The sequence below is a fragment of the Sesamum indicum genome, linkage group LG10 (assembly GCF_026168435.1).
Source record: "Sesamum indicum cultivar Baizhima isolate 11 linkage group LG10, ASM2616843v1, whole genome shotgun sequence".
NCBI classification, from domain to species: Eukaryota; Viridiplantae; Streptophyta; class Magnoliopsida; order Lamiales; family Pedaliaceae; genus Sesamum; species Sesamum indicum.
Window position 1 is genome coordinate 14,527,222 of NC_142666.1, and position 25,688 is coordinate 14,552,909.

Consider the following 25,688-nt stretch of genomic DNA (forward strand, 5'->3'; position numbering starts at 1 on the left):
TAGAGTAATATTACTAATGTGCTTAAAAATATTGAAACTTTACCATAGAATTTTCTAAATATAATAATATGTAAAAGAATGTGCAACTATTATTTTTGCATATTTTTTTAAATTTCTATTAATATTTTATTGTATGTGTAATAGTATCTATCAAATCTATATATAAAATCTCATAGAGATGTATTAATACATTTTATTAATGTTTTACTATAAATTTTTCATCTCCTATTAATGTTGTACTATGAGTACATTTACTTTATCATCTCTAAAATTTATCTCTCAAAGATTTCTTGGGAAAATTTATACCATATTCTTCTCGATTGTCAATTAAGAAATGAAGAAGAAGACAACTAATGACTATTGATCCACTATGATTTTTTCACTTTTAACTATGGTAACTAGCAGTGAAAAATACATTTTTCTTGAAGTGGCATGTATTAAAATTTATTAGGATGAATGACAAGAATTATCTTTTAGTTCTCTTGAACTATAGTGAAAAAATATTTTAACAATTTCAAGAGGTAATATCGATCATTACAAATTTAAGTTTGTATTTGAATAATCATATGATGATTCAATTAAATAAAAAGTTTATGAATAATTAAATGGGCAATAGAACTCAAACGAGTATATGAAGATATTGGTGAATTTGCATATACACCTAGAAGTTATAACAACACGATCATTGTGCTACTTAATCTTGTATAAAAATTTTCACTTGATATATAGCTTATTTTTTTTACTAAGCTTATGAACTTTTATTTAATGTAAAAAGATCGATATTTTGCTTTTTAACTTTTGCTCGTTTATAAAATTTTATAATTAACTATATAATATTCATCTTTCATCCCCATATTAATTTGTGATCAGAAAAATCACCATTATTTATATAAAAAGGCTGATTTTTTTAATTATTTTATTTTTCAATTTATCTTTTATTAAACTTGTACATTCTATATTAATTTGCTGTATAGTATTATCTACGTTTCATCCTTATATTTGTCATAGAAAATCACCATTTAAATTACTCCATACTTCAAAATTCTTTTACTTATATTTTTCATAGAAAATCACCATTTAAATTACTCCATACTTCAAAATCTTTTTACTTTTGAAATAAGATTTTGGTGCTTTTTTTTTTTTTTTTTTTTAACTGGGCAAGTAGGAAAGTACATGTAATCTTTTTCATTCTAGTCAATGAATTAAATCTAGATATAATTATCATGTAAACAATAATTAAAATGTAAATATTGTAATGGACAGAAAATAATTAATAAGAGTAAATATAGTAATCATGTGATAAGTAATTAAAATGAATTAACATTTCACATAGTTCACAAAATCACCCCTAGAAAAAAAATATTAATAAAAAATATATATAGATAGATAGATAGTTCGTACTTTAAAAAAATTTGTTTTGCATCACAAATCCCCAAATGTTAATGAGGAGTGCCCCCCCCCCCCCCCTCTTTCTTTTGTATTAGCATAGATAAGCAATTATAATCATAAATAATGGAGAATTACATATTGTGTACATGAACACAATAATAGTTGTGTTTATTTATGAAAAAAGGTCTGCAACTATACAATTTGGACAGAGTGGCTGAGGAACCATAAATCTTCCACAAGCCAACATCAGATTACTGCTAGTTGGTTGAATCAAAACCAAGTAAATACATATAATATATCATGGATAGTGTAGGGTCTGGAATCCTCTCAAGTTACTGATATATCTTCCCTAACAAAGATAAAGTCAAACTCCATCGATATTGCAAAGATAACATAATGTCTCAAGAAACTCGAGCTTCAACAAAAACAGAAGTTGTTCTTGAGGGTATTGTGAACGAACCAGCGGACGAGTCATATGTCGAGTTCTTGACAATGTGGTCGGTTGAATGCATCTGGACGCAAAGTCAAACAAAGATGTGAGGGGTGTGAGCTTGTTAGTAACTTTTTAATACAGGTTCTGAAGCAATACAACATTAGAAGGAATTTTTTTTCACATAGTTCACAGATAAACTGCTCTTTAATTAGTCCACGATCACTCAAGTTTCTCTTACAACATCATACAGATTACCAATAGACCATTCTCGATAAAATAATTTCAAGTCGAAGAAACACAACAATCACGTCAAACACCCATCAATACAAGTCAGATTGAGGGGGTAAAGAAGAACCTGTAGTGGGTGCAATTGTAGATCTTTTCCCCTCAAAGAGGGGCTGCTGAACGTTATACCAGTTGGGCACACATTGATTAGTACAACGATGTAGGAGTAGCTGAGAGCACAAAACACATACAACTATTAGTTTCACATAATTGCCATCAGGGCAATGGAAATTGTACAGAAACTAATTGTTACTAACATGGGATCCAGCTGAGAAAGTCCTGGAACTCCATCATGGCCATCTTCGATGCTCATGACAATCACTCCGGGGACCCATGATGGACCGGTATTATGGAACCGTACTCGTTCCTAGGTGAAGGTGTGAAATTTAATAACGATTCTTTTAAAAAGGTTTCATTACAACCAAGAACCTATAATTTTATAACCCTCTTGAATGATTTATAATTTATAACCATCTCTTTAGGTGTCAAGTTTTTATAGAAAAAAAGCTGCGGCACCCCAAGCAGAAAACAACTTCTTCCTGGACTGAATAAAACTAAATGCTTCAAGTCCTTTCCATTTCAGCAACGTGGGCTGAAAGAACCCTAACCAAGCCATACAAATTTCTCGATGATGATATATATTTTTTTTAAAATAAAGATGGCGATCAGTAACAGATTCTAATGCTTGCATCCTTTTATTCAGAAAGGAAATGCATAAACATCTCTTCTAACCTTAATTGCTTTCGCTGTGTCCAAACGGAAAAGTGGTGAAGAGTATCTGATACTAATAAAGATAGAGAAGTTTTCAAGTGCTGCAAGAATGTGACTCCTCTGAGGCTTAAAGGCTGGATCTGCCAATCTGGTTTTCATTCTGGAGATAAGAGGGAGAGGAACATGACCATGTAATCTAATAAAAGAACTTGATCCAATGAAAATAGTTAACTTCCACTAGGATTAAGGAAATTATGCTTACAGCGGCCAATTTCGCTCATTCTTTTCTTTCGGAGGAAGACCAACTCCCCAATTATTAGAGTTGTAGCTGAAGTCTAACCTGAAGGATGTATAAGAACATAATTATATATATATAGAATCTGCAGGAAGATCTATAGAGTTTCAAAGCATTTGCTGCTAACAGATCTAGAATGTGCCCCATCTTAATTATGAATATATATGCATTTGGAAGTAAAGCAACAAAACCTGATATATATATATATGTATATATATATAATTGAATTTAAAATTTAGATTCGGAGAGATACCTGTTGAACCAATCACCAGAATTATATGAATCACGATCTAATGATTTTGACCGAAGAATCTCGTCACCAGCATGGAAGAAAGGTACTCCCTATGATTAATTAATTAATGACAACGAACAGCACAAAATGTTACAGAGCATAGAATGAGAAGAATTACTTATTTTGATTAAGAAAAATAGCTATATATATATATTTTAAATAATCCAGAATTTGAAGCTTGGAACGTTTTAGATCGGTTAAGATTGGTGAATGCATACATCAACTCATGCACAAATTTTGTATTGATCTTTGTTAGTTTATAACATGATAACTTAGTTGAGTGCTTGATGATGGTTTATGAATAATTATACAGGACGTTGTACATTTTTATTTCATTCTCAACCCCTAGACCTTTCTATATATAGAGAATTAAACAGAAATAACAATAGACAAATTTAATTGCATGCAAACCCTCTATATATAGCTAGGTTGATAATCTAATTACAATTACATGAATCTTATTGTTTGAGAACTACTAATCTCCTTGGTATGTATTTACGTCCGTTCAACACCTAGTTCCCTCCATTGAGGTTCCGCCAAGAAATTGTTGAGCTTTCAATAGTGCCCTTCTGGGAGAGGGAAAGGAACTCGCACCTTTTTTTGACTATTTTTTACAAACAAAAATACTGCTCTTCGAGCTTAACTGAAGCCCTTTCAGTACCCTAGGGGTTAATTGTAACTCATTAATTAACTAGTAAAATGTATATATGCTGCCCATGCATTCATTTTGCAAGTGATTTTATCTAAAATTCATAAGTGTATTTAATATTTTAATACTATTAAGTGTACGTTATTAATATATTTTGGTGAGATAATTCCATATTCATATAAAAATATAAATACATTAAAAGTACATATCTCATATCATACTTTGCTAATATTTAAAGTTTTCTTAATAAAATTAAGGAACATGATTGCATATAATTAGATCATAAATCAATTTAATAAAATTCAAAATATAGAATAAATTAATTTACATAATGATTCAGATTAGTTTGTACGTACAAAAAGAATTTAGATAATGATTCAGATTGGTTTGTACATAATGTAATATACTAAATATCATATTTACAAGAAATTTTGATCCGTTTGTTTCTATTTGACATTTCATATCCTCATTTTCTACTATTTAAAAATTCGAGTAGCATTTGTTTTATTTAATTTTTGATAGAAATACAACCTTTTCATATTTTCATTATTTCAAACATCCAATAAGCAGATTACTATGAAGTAAGTGGATTCCACCTATTAATTCTTAAAATACTCAATTGAAAATATTAAACTCAAATTAATTTTTAAAAAAAGGACATCTTTTTCGTGTATAAAGATAAACAAATAAAATATAATTTTTATATTTCAGTATATTACTCTCCATTTTCATTTCTATATGAAAAATCACACAAGTAAAATGTTGAAGTTGTCAACAATCAAAGATGTTTCTCCTGTGAACAAGAAAACAAAATTACAATCATAATTTTAGAACCAAGTTGTAACCCAAGTAATTTAAATTTTATCACAAATTAACAGTAAAAATTATATTGTTTTTTTCCATTTATTTTTAGTTTGTGAAAAAGCTTTTCTTTAGTTGACAAAAATATATTCTTTTTGTAATTTGTGCTAATCACTTTTCTTTAGTTCACAAAACAATATATCTTTTTTGTAATTTGTCCTAATCTCCTATTGGTCTATTAATTAAATTGTTATTCCTTGAACTGTAAATGCAATATACCCTTATAAAATAGGAAAAGAAAAGCAAAAGTTATCTAAACATATATCTCCAAATATTTTGTTTTTGCTTAAGTCAATTATATGTATAATTATACATATACATAAGTTCTATGTGTATAATTGTGTATATATAGAAATATTTATTTTCATTTAAAATAATATATTTCATATACCTATAATACACATAATCGTTTAGATATTTTTATATAAAGCATGCAGATGCATGTTTACGACTAATGCACCCGAACTTTGGGGGACGGGAAGAGGAAGTGGGATAGATAGCCTCGTGCTAGTACAAGAAGGGGATTGAGGTGTTGGGATGTAGGGTTGGGGTGGTGGCAATGAAAGGGGATAAAATGGATGTAGAAGAAAATAAGGGTAAATTGCAATCTACCTACCCGTATTATGGAAAATAGGTAAACAACTCCTTTATGAAAAATAAAATAGTAATTTATCTAAATGTTGCAATTTACCCCCATATTTTAAAAAATGAAGCAATTTACCTCATTAGGTGGGGAGGTGAATTGTTTCGTTTTTTAAAACACAAGGGACTAAATTACTATTTTTTTTATAAGCGAATAATTTGTTCATTTTCAATATTATTGGAGGATAAATAACTATTCAGCCAAGAAAATAATAAAAGCAAAGAAAATTGTAAAAAAAGACTAAACTTTAACAATTCTAAAATGTTAAAAGAAAGAAGAAAATAAATACATGTTTTCAAAGTTTTAAAACCTATATAATACTAAAATATTAAATACAACTTGCTTTACGAGGTTTAACAGTAAAATGGTCATTCTATCATTTTAATTTTTAAAGTTATTTAGATCTTTTCTTTTCTTTTTTTCGAAAGAACCACGAGGGTAATATTGATATTTCCACATTGTCATCTAAGGTTAATACAATTATGTCAAATATCAGGAGAATTGGGCCAAACATTAGGGTTCTTTCAACTCTAAGTTATTAAGTTTTAACTATAATAATTCAATAAATTTTCAAAATACATTGATTAAAAAAAATGTTTTGGTCCACTAAATTATCGGAAGATATAGGTGATTTGTATCTATCTACTTATCTATATGTGATCCATTCTCTATGTAGTCAAACGTGGCTGGCTTATAACCAATTTGCCACCCCTAATTGTAACATATGCTTAACAAGTTAGGCTAGTGAGTTTATTGTTTCACAATTGTCTTGGCTATGAAGAAGGAGATTAGTAAATGCATAATTATATTATCCATTCTAATGAAACATTTTATCATCTTAACTAAACAAACGGTAAAATTATCACATCCAAACAATTCCTTATTGCAGTCCAACATTTATCTATCAACCTTTTATTCCATCCTAGTCAACAAACAAGGCGTTAGAGTAAAAACGTGGATGTAAAATGTTGTTCTCCAACATGGAAACATAAAGGTAGTAATTTACATATAGATACATAAATTCGAACCTGGGAAAGTGCTATTATGCTGGTCGCTAAATGGTTCATCCTACACCTTGCGTCCACAGAGATATTTAACGGAGTCTGGACAAATGACAACTAGTGTTAAAATACAGTGTGGGTGCATGAAATACTATTCATTGAATTAATATAATGGTAGAATTAATTACCTTTAAACTCACAATGTCGAACAAGGTTTCATTGTCATGGGCAGAAACATAATTAACCTAATCCCATAAGATTAAAAAATATATAAAATAAAAAAATTGAATTGGTGTGAAGTCAAATAATAGCACGTCTATGAGAATAAAAAACGTTAAGAACTAATAGAAGGTCAATAATGCAATTGCAATAGATGAAAATCCGTACTGTCTCTATGGGGCTTGAAGCATATGCAACAGGTGCTCCATCATGCATTGAAATTTCACATCCTTTAACCTGTTTGGAGACTAGGAGATAATACACCAAATTTTTCCAAGAAATGCAACAGAAAAGTATTGTTGGAAAGGTTTTTAAGTGTGGTAGATGATATGCAAAATAAAGAAAACAAATGGCATGAGCGTGGAGATAAGAGCAAGGATCAAACATAAAGCTTTTTCTTTAGTTGCAAAATGAATAAGTGTGAAAGCCTCTAAGAGCCACATAAATAACATATATATAGCTCTTAGGTGTTTTTTTCTACATATGTTGTGCAAAGAGATCTTTCTTAGGCTAAATGTATCTTCTCAAACAGATCCATCAGATTTTCTATGTACAATAGTAATTTATCATATCATGGAAAACAAAAATAGGGATGTTATATCCATCTCTCTCATTAAATTTAACTCAAATTGTTGAAAGTAACTCCTAATTTATTAGTGGGAATCTCATACTAATATTTACATAAATATTTGAAATTGTTGAGTACTGTTTATGCATTGTGTAAAGAAAAATTATTTCTACGAGTTGGATCATTACATTATTATTTCTTGAGCAGTTAGTTTTATGAGAAGTTTGAACAATTGCTTATGTCAATGATAATGTCATTTAGCAAATGGGAATTTGCATGATTGCCACATATATGAGGAACTACTACCGGAAGAGAGACTTTATTTTCAAAGTTTGATACGTTTTTATTTTTCAATATTCACTTACAAAAATGCAACCTACCAATGGTCTAAAACAGGATGATTGATTCGAATTTGACTGAATTCATATCATATGTTAAAATGTGGAACTTATTTAAAAAAATGGAATAATTAAAGCTAGCTTAAATTTTAATCAATAAAAAATTTGACAAATGACTAAAGTAGTTTATAAGAGCTACATGGTAATGTTACCTCTTGGCCCTCATGGTTTGTTAAAACAAAGTCCTTGAGGTTAGCAGCCATTCCAACCTGTCTTACACGAGAAAATCACGAAAAAAATTAAGAGGTTTGGCAAAGAATGTGAAGCAGAAAACAAACATAAGTAACAAAACTATTACACTCCAAGCCTGCTACCTCGTTGCACACAAGAATTACATAGGCGATCAAGTGCAACCTAGAATTGTCTAAACCAACTGCCATATGGACACGACATGGAATCTTGGCCTATGCATTCTTGTAGTTCTTCATTTTTTCTATTATTGGTCTATGTTTTCTCTCTATATATCTACAAAAATATGAATCACCTAAAAGGTTTTCTCTCTTTTTAATTGGACTTAATTAACCTTTTATATTATTTTTTAAGGATAAAATGTGTAATAATATATTTATTAATTACTTTTCACATTGCACATGTTTAATTACTCTTATTCATTATTTTCACATTATCCACATTATTCCTATTAGTTACTTTCACATTATACTTATTTACTCATCATTTTTTTTTTGTATACTATATTCATAATATAATACACTTACTAAAACAAAAGTACCCCATGATATAACACGAAATGAATAGAAAAAATCATGAAAATTGAAAGAATTTATAATTAGTCAGATAATTTGACATATTAAAATATATTGGTTAGATGACAAATGAAAAACAATTAAATGAATTGTCATGTAAAGCACGCATTTTGAGAAGTAACATATGTTAATGAGAATCAATTATCATGTAAAATGAATACTTTGTAGCAAGATAGACTAAAATATAATTTGATTTTTTGAGGTATAATTACTGGGTATGTTGCACGATTTTTTTATCATCTCTAATGTAATAGAACAGAATATCAGTGTACATGATTTGATCTTTACAACAATGTATGATATAGTTCACTCCTTGCAAAGAAATATCAAAAAGTGTAAATGCTGCACCAAAACCATTACCACACATATCCCTTTTTTGGGGAAAAAAATGGGCATGCAATCATAGATAAATATTATTGTCTATATCTATGTATGTCATAAAAGTATGAATCATTTGTCATGTTTTACGTTTTGTCCTTTTCTGTGACACCAATTCTATGATTTTGATATAATAGTATTTTATAAATATGTGTATAAATAAGTAACTTTGTAATAGTTGTTAATTATTTACATAGTTCAATTGAGATAAATTCTAACAAAAATAAATTATAATAACTAATTATATAAAGCTAGTTAAAAGTTTTAATACTAACTAGAAAAAATATATATGCTATATAATTAGGAGAAGATACGATTTAAAAACTTAAAAAAACATCTCTTTGAAGCAATCCACGGGACAATTTACCATTAATTTATGTAAGTTAAATTTTATAATAGATATTATAAAAATATGAGTGACTTGGTATGTTTTGATAACTAAAATAATAAAAATTGCATAGAAAATATAATTTTATGTGTCAATAAATATTCCAAAATACCTAATTAATAGTATACTACAACAAATTCAACGAAATAAACTTCAATTAGAAATAAGGACATTAAATAAATTTATGTTAAAATCAGTTATATATTTATGAAAAACAAACTTAGTAAGACTTATTTCATAACATGGTCTATTATAAAAATTCTACTAATCATTTTCAATAATAAGTAATTTAATTTCTGTATGCTTAACTTTTAATTGGACTCTAACTTAATTAGTCAATGATTTTTATGCTTATTCTATTTAATTCATTTCATAATATGTTATTTGTTAATTTAAACTGTTTTCCATCAATATGATGAATAAAATATAAAATAAAGAGATTATTACAAGAAAATTACATTATAAACAACTTTATTGATAGTAAGTGCAAGAGTTAAAAAATAAAATAAAAAAAAAACTAATTTTTTTTTCTTTGCTTGCACAACTAGAAAAAAAAAATAAAAAATCTAATTTCATTCATGAGCAAAATTTAAAGTCTGGATTAGTTTAAATGATAACTTTTTATATACAAACATAGGGATGTAAAACATAAAATAACATTTTATGAGTAAAACAAATATAAGGATTGAAAATTAATATTATAGAGAGAAATAATTGTAAATCTAAAATTTCAATAGAAGGCCAAAGAACAAAAAGATTAGTTATCATTGTTTTCACATGAAATAATTGTGATTTCTCATCACAAATATAGAGATGAAAGATAAGTATCATGGAGAGAATTAATTGTAAAATCTAAAAGTTTATAAGAGGGAAAAATCTAAAACGTAAAATAGTACATACCTTCTTATAAAAAATTGGAGATATAGGTCTAGTGATACATAGGAGAAGATTCAAGAGAACTATTAATTAAGTGAATTTTTTTAAATGAAATTAATCATTTGATTATAATGTTATCAACTGGCATTTGAATTTTTAATTTGAAAGTCCTTTCAATCGTCATTTAATCACAAATAATTTTCATTTTAAATATAACACAAATTTGTACATACAAGATATTTATTTATATATGTACCACAATCCTTATGAAATATTCAAAAGTTTCTTGAAACAGTTTTTTCTAATACCTATTAACATAATAATTAGCATGTACTAAACAATAAAAAAAGAGGGATACTTGGGGTTCCTTTTAATAATAATATAGTTTAAATGTAATACCATGTGTCTTTTCTATGTTCTAAATTCTTTTATCAAAATTGGCAATGTGTTTTCTTTATAGTAACATTTTCATTTTAATTAGAACATATTAAAAAGATGAAAGATCTAAAATTTAAAAGTGAAAGAGAAAAGCAAACATTTATTTTAATTATTTGTTTCTATGATGTGATTATCAAGGTAAAGTAACATTCATTGACAATACAAACAAATATTTGAAGCCAACATTAAACTACAATTAAAAAGTACCAAGTCAAAAAAAAAATAAAGATATTTGTTCTATTTTGATATATATTGTAATAAATATGACGCACATACTTCAATTTTCAAATGCATTACTTCTCTATATAAAAAAAATCAATCACTATATATTTTTATTTATTAATCTTAGTTATTATATATACTAGAAATATTGACATACATATAATGTGTGTGTGTGTGTGTCTTTTTGTGTACATTTGTTGTGTGTATAATTATCTTGACCCCAATTTATTTATATGAATTGAGATTTACTTATAGTAAAACACATGTATTGTAAGTAGAAAAATATGACATAATAATTAAAATGGAGAAAAATTATTTTATTTTTTAACTGTATGCTTTTACATCGTAACAATAACATTTATTATTTATAATGCACCTAGGAAATTTAATTAATATATTTTTATTTATACTATTATTATAAATATTACATAAGAAATCCTTTTATATTCCAAACTCTACAAATTTTGGTCATACGTGTTTCTTCTTATCATAAATTTTTCAATATTTTGAATTTTCAAATAAAACTAAAATCATATAAAACTCGACCAAAAGCTTTCTAACCATAGGTTATAAGCATATAGAAAACAATTTTATGAGAAAGTTGTGCTCGAGTTAAAATATAGTGACCTATAAAACAACATACTTTTACTTTTTTTTTTAATTTTCTCATGAATACTATTTATATTATAATTCTAGAGAAAAAAAGAAAGACATCTTTACATTAAAAAGAAATGGAAAAAGCTGATACCGGGACCTTCATACTAAACAGAGATTAAATATTGATAAAATAAACATAATATAAATAAAAGAGAAAGTTCTATCTAACTTGTAATGCGCTAATTAATACATGATTGTTACCTAATTTATTTTTTACAATGATGGAAACCCTTTTAGATTCTAATTTATTTTAAATATTCATTATATTTCTTATAATACATTTATTTGCTTAAATAAAATATATAATCATAATAATATAGAGTTAAAATTAATAACAATTTAGTATTCTTTTTTAACTTTTTCATCAATTATAATATCAATATTATAACTGTAGTTAAAAAAACAAAGAAAGATGTATGGATCACAAATTATGCAAAAAGAGTAGGAGCTCTCATGCTAAATGAAGACAAGTAACAATAAGATAAACAAAATAATTAAGATTACAAATTAGAGGCAAAATCATTTTGATATATAAATTTCCTTTGATCTCAAATTGTATTGATATATGGATTTTAAAATTTGTTAATTGATACTATAAATAATGAATTAGTATATATGGGATCAACTACATTTAGTTTTTCATCTCATACTCTTTTTCTATAAATGGATATGCTCTTTTAAAGTCTAATGTAACTGCGAAAATCTATTTGAATTTTCATGACATATTAATTAGATTGAAAGCAAATTTCTTAATAATATAAATTTAAATTAATAAAAAAAAGTTGTTTATGTTCAGGACTATATGTGTTTATGTTTAATAAATTTTCATTACTGTGTGTGCTTATGTTTAAAGAAAATAGAAATTAAAATAGACTTGGATGGGAGCAGTAGCTATGAAACGTATACCAACATGCATGGGATTTTAAAATTAGTATTAATCTAGAGATATTTCTTTAGAAAAATAAAAAGGAGGGAGAATATATAACTATTTGCTTTGTATTTTATAAGTTAATTAATAAGGTGACAACCAGAAAAAAGAAGTTATTACATAAAAAATATTAGGTAAAGTCTTAGTAATAATTTAATAGAATTCTTACACGCACAATTTTAAAAGTCTTAGCCAAATGAAAGTATTTTACGAGAGAGCTCAAATTTATGGTTTTAATAGACCAAAGTTGATTTAGCTAAATGAAATGAAATATAATACAAAAAATTAAAAGAAAAATTAATAGCCAATAGGATTTATTTACAAGGGATCAATGCCAACAGAAAATTTAGAAGAAATATTAATAAGATTACATTAATTAATATCAATTTGACTTTTATGATAAAACTAGGATAATATGTAAATTTATAAAAGTTAGATATCAACATGAAGATATTGAATATTGTGTCACAGATATAGATTAATTTAAAACTTCACAACTGTTTTTTTTTTTTTTTTTTCAAAAGATCATGTTAAAAGCATCATCAAACTATCAACCAAAATATATACATAAAGCATTTTGAACTTTGAATATTAGCCAAAATTTTTAAAAGTAATTTATTTCTCATGACATAAGTTTGTTCAAATTATGAATTATCTAAGAGTATATGGAGTTTGTTAAGTAACTGGCTTCTTTATTACTATCAACTTCACCTTTACAGAGTTTTACTTGAAATATTATATTTAATATTAATTTATACTAAATTTATAAAAAATTACTGAGAATCTAAAAAGTAGCAAAATATTGAAGAAAATACTAATGCACTTTTTGTTTCCGACCTAACGTTTATAGTTTATATTTTACAATTTAAAGTGAAGAAAGAAAATCAAATCAACAACCACAAGAGAAGTTATATTTTTAAAAAGAATCCAAAGTAGGCACAAATAAGGAGATCGTATAAAATAAAACAAAGAAGAATTTTTAGTGCCGTTAATGTCAAACAAAAAGAAAGAACCAAATCAACAATGAACATAAAAAATTAGGTCTTAAAATAGGTTTTAAATATTCATTAAGTTTAAGTTTTTTAAATACTTCATATTGAAATATTTTTTTCATTACTTATATAATAATATGTGAAAAGTTTATCAAGTAATCATAATTTTAGTTAGGTCGTATAATATACTAGTCATTTTTTTTGTAATAAATCATTAGTTATAGAAGAATATTATTTGGGATATGAGATTTTGTTAAAAAAAAGAAAATTAGAAATTAAAAAGTTTAAGCACCGTAAAAATAACATTACGTTGAATAATGAAATAACATATTTCATTACTTTTATTCTTAATTTCTTATAGCAAATAATATTCTTTATCCAACACATGTACCCGTTGCAGTTTTCTAAATAAGTAATTCGAGATTATTTCAAATTATTTATTTTGTTAATTTACTATTCTGTATATCCAGTTCAATATCAATATGAGATATTATTACCTTACTTCTTTAATTAATTACAATATTTTCATAGGATATAATGTTTTTATAGGATAAGATACCTGAATATGATCCTTCAATATAGCCAACATATGGTCGACAGTAGATTTGCTTCCATGGTCATGGTCATTGGGCTAAAGAAATAAAGCAAAAGTAAATTCACTATTAATACAGAAACATCAAAACGTAACTAATAAAAATTTCAAACTAAATTTTTTAATCCAATGAAGGACCAATTGTTGATATAAGTGATTACCTCCAAAGACAAACCTGTCATGAAACCTTGTTGAAGTGGATGTCCAAATGGAGATCCTCCAAGCATTGCATCTCGAATCCGGTCATTGAAGCTAATATCATGTCTCAAATAATTTACCAACTTGAACGAACAAAGTTCAACATCCAATATTTAAAGATTATTGAAGTTAGCCATCTTCTAATTAACAACACTTATACAAGTCAATGTGGGTGTGGCTATGAATTTTCACTTCAATAGAAAAAGAAATGAGCAAAATTTTCTTGATCTTTTCTATTTTTTACTACATATTCTTGAATCTTGATTAAGTTAGCATCAGTTAAAGAATAATTAAAAGACAAGGCCACAAAATATGCCGAATAAAGTAATTTCTGATAGAACTTTTGGCAATTATGTGTATATAATGGAATTACTTCTATGGTAAACATAAGGACAATCTACCTAAATTCTTTAGCTAGAGTTTAGCAAATAAATAAGTACTGGATTACGTTTTCGAAGTATCATAATTGATCTTGAATCTTGATCCATAAGGACAATATACCTGAATTCCTTTGAGTGTAGCAAATAAATAATGATAGGATTACTTTTTTAAAATCTTATAATTGATCTTGATCAACAAAAATGGAAAATACGATCAAGATGTTTCTCCATCTACAAAGTAGACTTTAGTGCATGCACATAAAACTATATGCTATGTTTGGTTGTACATTTCTGTTTTTAATCTCATGAGCGGCTGAAACTTGCCATGGAACTGAGCTTCAGTAAGCTCAAAAGAATTCATAATAATACCCATTCCTATTTTTATCATGATATGTTAGTTGTATACAAGAAGTAATTTCTTCGTATAAAAATATACTGCAGTTTAGTTGTTTGGGAAAAGCTGTTGGTGGAAGAATTTGATTTTATCTTCAAAGAACTTTTGGATGTGGGTGAGAATAGTACCTCCCTATTCCAGTTTCACAAAGGTTGAACTGTGATGCATTTACGCCGCGCCCATTCTTAGCCACTTCTCCAAAATCCCATCCTTCACCATAGCTAAATAAATACAGTATAAAAGTGCCATTAGAACATGAAAAAGGAAATCGAGGAGAAGCTAATTTTAAAAAGACAGTATATTAGGACAAAATAATGATGCAAGTACAAAGAAATAAATGAATACGAAATAATTCCGATTCAATCCTCCCAACATACATATAGATGCCAGAGCCATCTACTCCATCGTTGTGCTTTGATAAACTCTGGAGTGCACTTCTAGCCTTTACCTGAAATTAAGAAGCAAGTCAAAAAAATTCATATCATACTCAAATGCCATTATTTATCACAAACAACCAAATATAAGAAGAAAGAAAATTGTGCCCCTTTCTTTTTCCTTTTTTTTTCTTTTCTCTTTTCTTGACAATCAATTAAAAACAAACAATTCCAATCAAGATAAACTAAGTACTGCATAACGCAATAAGCTGTAAGAAAAAGAGATGCTTGCTTGCTGCATAAATCATATATTTCAGAGGTAGTAAATTTCTCCTTTGAATGGTATAATATATATCATTAATCAACTGAAACGAAGAGATACTACTTGTGGCATAAGTTCAAGTGAGAAGAAGAGAGACTGCTTGAAGCATAAGTTACAAGTTCACAATACTCGAGTTTTCCTTAAGATGGTGTTTGATCCATTTGTCCTTCTAATCCCCATATTTTCTTTCACATAGTTACTTACTCCTTGGTTGCTTGCCTCCTTTGCATTTCCTTGTCTTTATGTCAAGTAAATTAAGAAATTTTCCTTTCAGATAACTTCAATAAATCTTCGTGCAACTTTTCTACTCTTTTGCATAAGTATATAAGTTGACATTGCTTTATCTTCTTTTTTTTCCCATAATCTTTTACTCATTCACCATATCCAGATATCGACGCACTTGTAGGAATTTAAAGACCTCAAGGTTTGCAGGACATATTCCATGTTGCATGGTGAGAAAAACTAGCTTGCTCCTGAACTCGCTTGAAGTATTGAAAGTAATAAATTTTCTAGTCTTCCTCTTTTCAAGAAACTGGTTTTCTTCAGCGAAACTAACTCCTAGAATTTCACTTGAAAATCTCTTGGCCTGAAATGGATATAAGATAAAATTCTTTAACACGAAAAGTATATGATGGAATGCATGTCCATACCATTGTACGTTTCATTATATGACCCATGAGGTCAAAACGAAATCCATCAACCTGCAATACCACCAAATAATTATTAGAAATAATAATATGAAGAAATCATATCAAAACAAATTTTCATAGCCATAAGTGGCCATGTGCATTGTGATTTGTCAATATTTAGTTCCTTTAGGATGCAATTGAGTGAAAGTTAATTAAAAAGGATTGTCTAGCTAGACAAGAATCAAGGCAGAATCCAAAATACTGATGTGGGTATAATATTATGAATTTAAGGGTTTATTCTCAAGGTACATATTGTGAGATATCAGATGCCATAAATCACAAAATAACTAGACTCTGAGTACAAAGGCCAGTCCTTTAGACAGACAAGAAGCTGGAGAATCTGTAACTTTGAAGACTAAAGCAGCTTTGTTACATGGGAGAATCTAAAATTCTGCACAATTGATAAATCTATTAGGAAAATGTTACTAGATTTCTATGGTGTTTCATACAAGTTACTGAAGTAGGAAGCAGAGCAACTAGTGGCAAATGTCATAAGTAGTCTATGTTATTGAGTTTGACCTACCAGAGATAAATGAAGCAAGTGTTCAATTGAAAACGTTACCTTATAATTGACAGCCCAGTGGAGAAGATCATCGATAATCAACCGTTCAACCATAGAATGTTCACTAGCTGTATTGTTTATGCAGGTACTATGCTCAATAAAGCCATCAAGGTTCCTTCTGAGGTAGTAACCTGGAACTATCTGCAATTTATTTGGTGTTACAATTATTTTGAAGTACTAACCATGTACTTTCCTGCTATTCCACAGTTAGATACGTTTTTGGGCAAAACCACCTAAATCTTGTCAATTAGACATTATAAGTTATCAAGTGTGTGTTATAATGTACTTATCCTGACAATGCAAGAAGATAGGGAAGAAATAGCAAACTGATGATAAAAAAGTATTCCAAGGAGAGGGAGAAAAAGGAAGCAAGTTATTACATACATTTTACATCAACATTTGATTGCCTTTAGGTTTTAAAGCATATGGTTTTAATGGATAGCTTAGAGAGAAGGTTCAAGGCAGAAAGTATTCATCATGACTACTCTAAATATATTAAGCAAGAAATTTAAGAATGGATGAGAAAGTATTCATCAAGGCTACTCTAAACAATTACATGATTATGTATGATATTAGAATGTACAGGTAAGTCAGAATAAAAGAATTAAACAATTTCACATGACCTTGTCCAAGACAGAGTAATCATCATGAGGACCACTTGCATGTAAATGATTGTAAACAACATCCAGTACAACACGCAGACCAATGCGATTTAGTGCCTGACATCAAATAAATCATCTTTAGCAAACAATAATAAGGATTATAGGGAAGACCATCTGCATGATCTAGATGAAAATGAAGATAAGACGAATCGCCTAGTAAAGCAAATATATACCTGCACCATCTTCCGAAACTCTATTATGCGGCAAGAACCATTAGGATTGCTTGCATAGCTCCCTTTTGGGACACCCCAGAGAACTGGATTATAGCTTTTCAGACATCATTGAAAAGGATTTCCACGAAAAGGGTGTTAAATAAACTAAATCAGCCAAGAAAAATTTAAACATTGTTACAGGATTTATATTATGAGACAATATCTTACCCCCAGTTATACCCATCTGCATTCTGGATAGCTATGATGCAAGCCTGTTGTTCTTCGGAGTCTGTTGGAAATGATTCGAGCATCGGAAAATCTGGGTGAAGGATTTATATCATTCACATGTAGACCAAGAAACATGGTATGATACTATTTACGGAAAGAATAAGAAGGTATTATGGAAGATTATATGACCATTAAATGGTCAAAATAAAGCCACCAATCATTTAAGTTCACCTAATCATTTCTTGTGTTCTGCGCTGTTTAGCAACATATAAGATAAGACAGAAGAGAAGAAGAACAGATAAGTATATAAGCCAAAAGAGAATAGAAAATAAAACTATGCTGTGAGTTCTTTGGTTTAATTTTCTCATCCCTTTTATGAAGTAGTATTATTAGAAGCTTCTCAGGACTCAGTTGCTTGTTTTACTTTCAAGCTACAACTGATATCTAACCAACACAAGCATAAATTTTGAAGGAACATATATGTCATCTTCCACATAGTTTCATAAATCATCAGGGGACAATCATCTTTCTTCCTCTTTTTTCCCCCATTCGTACAAAGAGTAGCTTAAATTTTAATCAAAGTTATCCACTGGCAAAAGATGCATATTCTCTCAGCCCATGTCATCCTAGCAATTTCATAAATGGATTTGCTGCCATCTCCCCTCATATGGTTCAGGTGCTTGTCCATGGCTTTCTGAGAAGTACTTTGCTATCTTGGAGGGTGAGGGTCACTCAAGCAGGGAAGCATGTGACTCAGATCCTTGACTATCACTAATTGATACTTTCTCACAAATCCCATGAGGAGGTCAAACAGAAGAGAGTTTTATCTAAGAGCTCTTTTAATTGCACGGATGTTGCTGTTAAGTTTGTCCTTGACAGTTAATAGTTCAAAGCCCTGGAATCCCAATTCGATCATCTCAGTCCTGGTGCATACAACTTTGCAACACATGACTTTAATTTGTTTACATGATCCTTCATTAGTGCTCTTATTGCAAAAACTCACAGCTTAAAGAGTTTGAGTAATAAGTACAGCTGTAAGTGCATTAAGCTTATATTGCAGTCACAAACATGTCTACACAAGCAAGAGAAATGATAATTTCTAAGAAGTTGTAGAAGATAAAATGGTTAGGAACACCCTCCCCCCCCCCCCCCCGCCAACACATACTGTATATATAAATATGTGTACATAGAAAGATAAAAGTAGACATCTTCGTAGGGTATCAAATTTCACATCATTATTTGATAGCCTTTTTCAAGGGCCATGAACCTAGTTATGTAGAAAGCTGTTAAACCCGCAGTAAGGCTATCTAATATTGAACTTACCCAATAAAACTCATTGAATTTAAATGCCAAATTTTACTTCACCATACTGGGTTTTTTCGTTGTATAGAAAGCTCAAATCACATTGAATATGGTAAATTCGAGCTTTCTAATTGACCAAAATTCTTTGAAGCATGAAATGTGGCAGAATGGTACTAAAGTTTTGGCTTCTAATTTTATTTCTGGAATGTAACATAAGGATCACGCAGATAAAAATTGGCAAACATAAATCTATAATTTGATCAGATTCCTTTCTGCTAGTAGCTGAAGAAACTATTGGCAGTAGAAATTGAAGATGAGTTGAAATCTATTTTCCTGCACCAAGTTAAGCTCCAAATTAAGTTGTGCTATGCTTTCAGAAAAAACAGAAGTCCACATTGTTTGTGTCTCAGTCCTAAACATCACATTCATAACAGATTCTACTGTCATCCAAATCTATTGCCACCACAAAAGTCAACAAATTCCTGATTTTGAATGTAACCCTTGGTGAGAAAATAAAACCATTTAATTAGTTTTCAAGCATAAAAATCATGAAATAATTTAGTTGAACAACAGACAGAAGCAAATACAAGCAACTTATTTGTTCCAAATACAGAGACAAACTATAGAGATGGAAAACAAGCATAATGAATATGGATTTTGTACCTACATGCTGCCATTTATCCTTCTTATCATCAACACCTGCAAACTGGAAGGTAGGCAGCAGATGAATGTGTGTGATACCAGCGCGTGATAACTTTTTAAGATGAAGCATTCCAGCTGAGGCCTTCAAGCACAAGGAGCTCTATTATCAAGATGAACTCAAGTTTTGAAATATCTAATGTAAAAAAAAATTCTCATTCAACCAATAGTATTTTTCTCAAGCATTATCATTTCTTTAATCGAATGGTTGGGAAGCCAGCTTTGCAGTTTCCTTTGGCATTGGCTTTGCCCTAATTGCAGACAAAGTTAATTGACATCACCCGATTACGGCAAGATGTATAACTGTTAAATAATAAACAAATTGAAAAGAACAAATAAACTAAAAATTACTAGAAATTGTTGATACATAGATATGAGCCAAGAATACAAGGGAACTGGTCACTAAGATTACCGGCAAAGTAAAGGCAAGGTAGCCACCACGAAAGTCTGAAGGAACAGTATTATCACTGGAACTGCAACAGAAAGCAAATAAATAGAGGGAATAAATGCCTGCAAAGTGCTTATCAAGCTCAAATACTAGTCATCATTGATGTTACATTTTACAATCTCAAAAAGAAAGAGGAGTTGAAAATATTTCCAGAAGACCGTTTAATATAAACTTGCTGGAGAAGATTGAAAAGACAAAAGATTTCATCATTGCTAAGATATCGACTGGTCAACAGTTTAGCAAGGTCAGGTTCCTCATGTAGACCAAGAACGCTTGAAGAACAAAAGCCTAGACTTGTATGAACTAATATTCTTTAATGGAGGACTTGAAAGTATTACATAAGACAAGCTTGGTCCATTGCTACCTGAAGTCTCTTACATGCAACTCATAAATACTGATGTCAGAAAACGAAAGAAGATTTGGCTTTTCATCTACCAAATTATCCCATGCTTTAGGTTTCGCAGTCTCAGAATCAACATTCACTATAAGGGTTCGCCTGCCATCAGCTGATAACCTACACTGACATTAAATGATGGACACATCAAACAGAGGTCCGTCAATATTTTCATCAGTCAATTGTGTGAACAGATGATCAACGTACCCTCTTGCATATGGATCATTTGCAATACACTTTTCAATTTGCAATGTGCTGGGATGGTAGACAGAGACTTCATAGACATAGTAATAGCCCTCCCAAGTCACTGGCCCTTTAGTACTCCAAACTCCATGCGACTCCTCAAGCTCAATAAACTCTAAGGGATCGCCACCCTCAGGTTCCAAATAAATAAGCACATTCACTTCCTGTTTATACACATATGATAATGGCAATGCCCAAGTGAGATTGAACAAGAGTCCAAAAAGTTGAGTACGCAAGTGGAGGAAGATTTTGAACAAAAAGATAGATATAATGTTTTTACCTGTGCTGTGGGTGCCCAAAGGTACAGAGAAATAGCTTCAGAAGAAAATATTGTGCCAAGAGGACCATTATAAGTGAATAGTTCATCTAGGACACCTGCTAACTGCAGACCAGTGATACAGGTGCATTCTCCTTCTGCTGCATATATTTCAATCAGGCAAGTTTGGACCTATTCTAAAATTTATGAAAGAAAGAGGTAAAAGGAACTAGAAAACAGCTAATAGCCTGTACTATATAACTTCTTTCTCTCAAAGTCCCATCTCTTCCTATCAAAGTTGCAAAAGAATTATGGTAAAATTATCTAATTCATTACAAGTTTTTATACGCTGACAAACACTCAAGAGGATATGTCACAAAACTTAAGCTGATCAATTATGCAATTTGAGGAAATAACAAGGAGCTTTTAAATGTCAAGTTTCAGTGTTCGAAAATTCTTGAGCTAATTCAATATGCGATCACATGTATATAGACCACTAACAAGACCCTCTAATGATAAAATAGGAAGCACAAATGTTGCTCTTACATCTCAATACAGCAACTGCTAATTGGTGTTTTAATATAGTTTTGACATCCAGAGCTGGTGGAACTTGGAAGTGTTTCAAATCCCGGATGTGAGGGAATTTTTCAGTTACCTGCCACCATAGAGTAGTCAGCAAAGATCAGACCTTGAATTAAACTTGATTGGTGGATCATATAAATTATTTTTCTTTCTAATAAAGCAAATAAAAGCTAAGCCATCGGCACAAGGAAGTAAGTGTTTAATATTCCACATGATATGTATCTCACATGTTCTGGAAGCCTTTCATTACTTTCTTCAAGCTTAATTTTTGTATCATAACCTGTTTGGACAAGGATTGAAGATCAGTTTTCTTGTTCATAGCTAAACGAATAATCAGGAGGCAGATTTTTGAAGCATAAACCGTGAATTTCCCCATTTGCTACAGACAGACTAGCATTTTTACTGCTGAAGAGACAACATGATCCATCTCCAGCATCCACATCCCAAGCAATTATTGATTTACTGACCCAAAATGCTTGAGCATACAACATGCCATCCTGCAATTGTGTATAAAAGCAAGAGCACTTGCTGAGTAGAAATACACAGTTAGAACTCTTTGTCAGACCAAAAAGGAAACAAGAATGAAAGACAACCTGAAAGCAATAAAAATGATAAGTTTGTTCTCTGAAATAACAGAGGCCATACAAGTTTTTACTCCCCCTGTGTCCTTACTTTGGTGTTAGAGAGAAGTAGCTCCTTGTGATTTTAAAATTGTGTTACAGTCGTATGAAGGCCCACTTTGTTGTTGACTCCATTTTGTTTTCTTCCTATGGAAAGGTCTATTCTGTGTGAATTTTCTTTACATGCTGCAGACAAAGTAAAGGATCACTACTGATTCCAGAACCCATTGCTTAAAAGGAAGTGATCATCCATCATTAAGCCAATTAACTCTAGTAAACCTTTAACTCAAGAATAGTAGAAGTTAACCACTAAAGTAATCTCAAGCAATTTGAGTTTTTGAAACATTCTTTGTTTTGATATGGATTTGCGACCTAGCTTCACAGAACCCATAATGACTTCATTCCATCTTTAGCATCTGACTCGAGCTAACTTCCACATGTAGCTACAAATCCTTTAAGCAATCTTAAGCAAAATATTTGTTAATGTTGCTACAGTTTCATTAGCTAACAAATGAAACATAATAGGTGAATCCGCTAACTGTCTGATTTTATACCTTGTATCTTTTCTCAGGAAGTGAATTAAAACTAGAAATTGAAATATGGTTGGTCCCAACAGCTCTCATCTCCATCTTCTCGCACCCCGACCCCCAATCCCAAAAGAAAGAGTAAAAGAAAACCATCAACACTAGCATACTTTATATTCTATCTTTCCCCTTCACTACTATCATCTTCTCATGATATGAATTTCTCAAACAAGAAGAAAACAGAACACAGGTATTGTTGGGGGTGGAGATTGAACCCACATTACATCCAGGTCCCAACTATACAATGCTTTCAAAAAATTCATCAGGGATAAAATTGTTTTTTATAATGCTTTACAGGCACCCTTAGTATAATAGTTGATGAGCGACTTTTGTCATAATTTTGATGGAACTATCATAGTATAGACCAATTTTGAGCAAAAGTTGAAAATTCTATGAATCAAATAAATCTTGTTCCACACACTTTCACAATCTCCTAGAGTTATTTCCTAACAGAAACTATTCTATATAATATATCTTCGCTTTGCCTTGATTCTTTTTGCCATGAACAACGAAAGGTCGTACACCTCCGCTAAGCAAAGCTAAATCCCATTCTTCTCTTTTTCAAAAACATACAATTGAAAGATCGGGTTGAAACACAATTGAGCCATATGCAAGACAATCTTGATTTTTATCTAGTGAAAAAGCTGAATAAATTTCTTCTTTTAGCTTCTTCAACTCCATGGGCTCTCTCAAGAGGCAAATTACCAGAAGCAAAAATTTGAAGCGCATTTGTTATTGCTATATCTTCATACCAATTCATTTATATCTTTAAATATAATTTAACTTCTTTCATCTTATTCCAATCATTTCCTACCCATGAAGATAAAACTAAAAGTAGATGGTCATCCGATACTTTGTGGTTCACCATTACAATCCAAAAAAAAAAAACTATCTGCACCATAAATGACAAAAAATTAAAGAACAGAGCGAAACCTGAAGAGGAGAAGAGGAAGAAGTGGAGCCTTCATGAATGGCCATGGCTGCGGAACAGCGGCGTTTAGAGGAAGCCCTGAGCTTGACAATAGGGCGGCAGCCACTAAGTCGCCGTCGAGTCGAACATGTCGACAGTGGCCGAGCTGGGAGAGGAAGACAAGGGGACCTGGATTTCTTGGATGCGGACAAGAATGGAGCGGATGAACGTAAAAGAGACATTAACTTCGTTGTGTGTATGCGGTACTACCTCTCACTATATGTGAAGCTCCCTAACCATAATACAGTCCGCCTTAGATGGATGTAGGTCACGTCCCGACTTTACCAAAGCTTCATATAAAGTGGATGTTGAGAACAAAAAAACACGTTATACTTGCGAGAAGCCCTCAACTAAGGATTTCCCTACTTAAATTAGAAAAAACGGGGTCGAATATGATTGGAACGCTTAATATGATCGAAATAGCATTAAATGAACATATCATAAATACTCATGTTTGACTATATTTATAGTTTTGTATACCGTATAAGGTGACTTCACGTGGCAATATATGAGATAAACTTGTCAGAAGATCTAACGGCCGATAATTTGGGTCTCGGTTTCGGGTTGGATTGAGCGGGTCCGATCGGCGACCCGACCCGTTGATCAGCACGTAGATCTTGTCCTCTTTTTGTAATTTTCCTTAGGTTGAGGGGTGTTTTTATCCTTTTGTTGATTGGGGGCTATTACCTATCATTACTCACTATCTTCTTCTAGTGTTATTAATTACACTAGGAGAAGTCGATGAGTCCCTTGTCAGATCGTCATCCCTCAGCCGTAGATCATCGCTGACATGTCATCATTCTGTTGCTCCTAAAAAGGCGCGCTTTTTTACTTTCCCCCTATGTATAGGCCCTCATTTGACCCTCTTGACCGCCCCTTCTGTAATCGCTTATGAGCTACTCAAGGAGATCATCTTCGTTCTTAGCCTCCTTTTCTTCCAGGTACTTAAATTCTTTCCTATTCTTAAATGTCTTCCTCTAGTTCAGTGTCTAGTTCTAGTTCGAGCGCAGCCTCCCCTAGTCTCACGAGGCGCCTTCCGCGATGCAGGAAAAGGGACATCATGTGGCTAGCAGTCCGCAGTAAACGACTACTTCCGCCAATAGCAACACAACAACCAAACTCCCTCCAACACTCACACAGCGCCGCCAACAGGAATAGCAACACAGATCGCAACAGCAACAACAACAGTGCAAGGTGCAGTAGGAAAACAGTAAATTGAGCACGAGATTCAGAATGTGGATTTCATTGAATTGCAAATTGCATATATATTGTACAAATGGTGCTAGCGCAAGGGGATCACCTTTTAAGGGGGACACTAGCACGCAACACTACACCAAGCTTCGAGAACTCATCCCCCCCTATAATAGTCTTAAAAAGATTTTTCTATTTATGGCAGTAGACACCAAAAAGGCTGAACATCATACCTCAGGAGGCAAAACGTCCCCCTGAGCAAACAAAAGTATTTACAAGCATACAACATGTACAAAACAAAAGACCTACACCTAGAACTCTAACACTTGCAAAAGTCCAGCGTCTGTCGGTGAAGGTTGTTAGTTGGCCGGGTTGAGCAGTTGCATGGCCGAATGTGCGTCAAGGGTGCCAAGTGCACAGGCGGCCCTTGACATTCTCCCCCACCTGAGATGGTGACGT

The 25,688-nt window shown here is 30.8% G+C and overlaps 1 protein-coding gene across 5 annotated transcripts; it reads right to left on the reverse strand.

Moving 5' to 3' along the window:
* Positions 1-1,527: 1,527 nt before the first annotated feature.
* Positions 1,528-24,322, reverse strand: LDA (limit dextrinase). 5 transcript variants are annotated; one of them, XM_088885951.1, is made up of 29 exons: positions 24,002-24,142; positions 22,537-22,670; positions 22,226-22,361; positions 22,092-22,144; positions 21,829-21,937; positions 21,307-21,443; positions 20,991-21,190; positions 20,754-20,903; positions 20,354-20,414; positions 19,906-20,026; positions 17,941-18,031; positions 17,734-17,827; positions 17,522-17,617; positions 16,899-17,039; positions 16,298-16,348; positions 15,329-15,399; positions 15,080-15,172; positions 14,141-14,231; positions 13,947-14,018; positions 7,897-7,953; positions 6,947-7,015; positions 6,748-6,804; positions 6,587-6,661; positions 3,367-3,455; positions 3,081-3,158; positions 2,840-2,978; positions 2,365-2,474; positions 2,178-2,277; positions 1,528-1,901 (listed from the first exon to the last, which is right to left on the reverse strand). In XM_088885951.1, the coding sequence occupies exons 3-29, from the start codon at positions 22,353-22,355 to the stop codon at positions 1,791-1,793; spliced, it is 2,646 nt and encodes an 881-aa protein (XP_088742077.1). In that variant the 5' UTR covers positions 22,356-22,361; positions 22,537-22,670; positions 24,002-24,142; the 3' UTR covers positions 1,528-1,790. The 5 variants fall into 5 exon arrangements, with proteins under 5 accessions (XP_088742077.1, XP_088742075.1, XP_088742076.1 ...); XM_088885949.1 differs by having other exon boundaries at positions 22,226-22,392; XM_088885950.1 differs by having other exon boundaries at positions 22,458-22,670.
* Positions 24,323-25,688: the final 1,366 nt, after the last annotated feature.

Bases quoted from the DNA above. Each gene is read 5' to 3' on its own strand.
- LDA (XM_088885948.1), bottom strand. From the start codon at position 24,220: ATGTCTCTTTTACGTTCATCCGCTCCATTCTTGTCCGCATCCAAGAAA. The intron at 18,032-19,905 runs GTACAAAATCCA...TCCTTCACCCAG, and splicing joins GGATAAATGGCAGCATGTAG to ATTTTCCGATGCTCGAATCA. The intron at 16,349-16,898 runs GTAACGTTTTCA...GTGGTATTGCAG, and splicing joins ACTGGGCTGTCAATTATAAG to GTTGATGGATTTCGTTTTGA.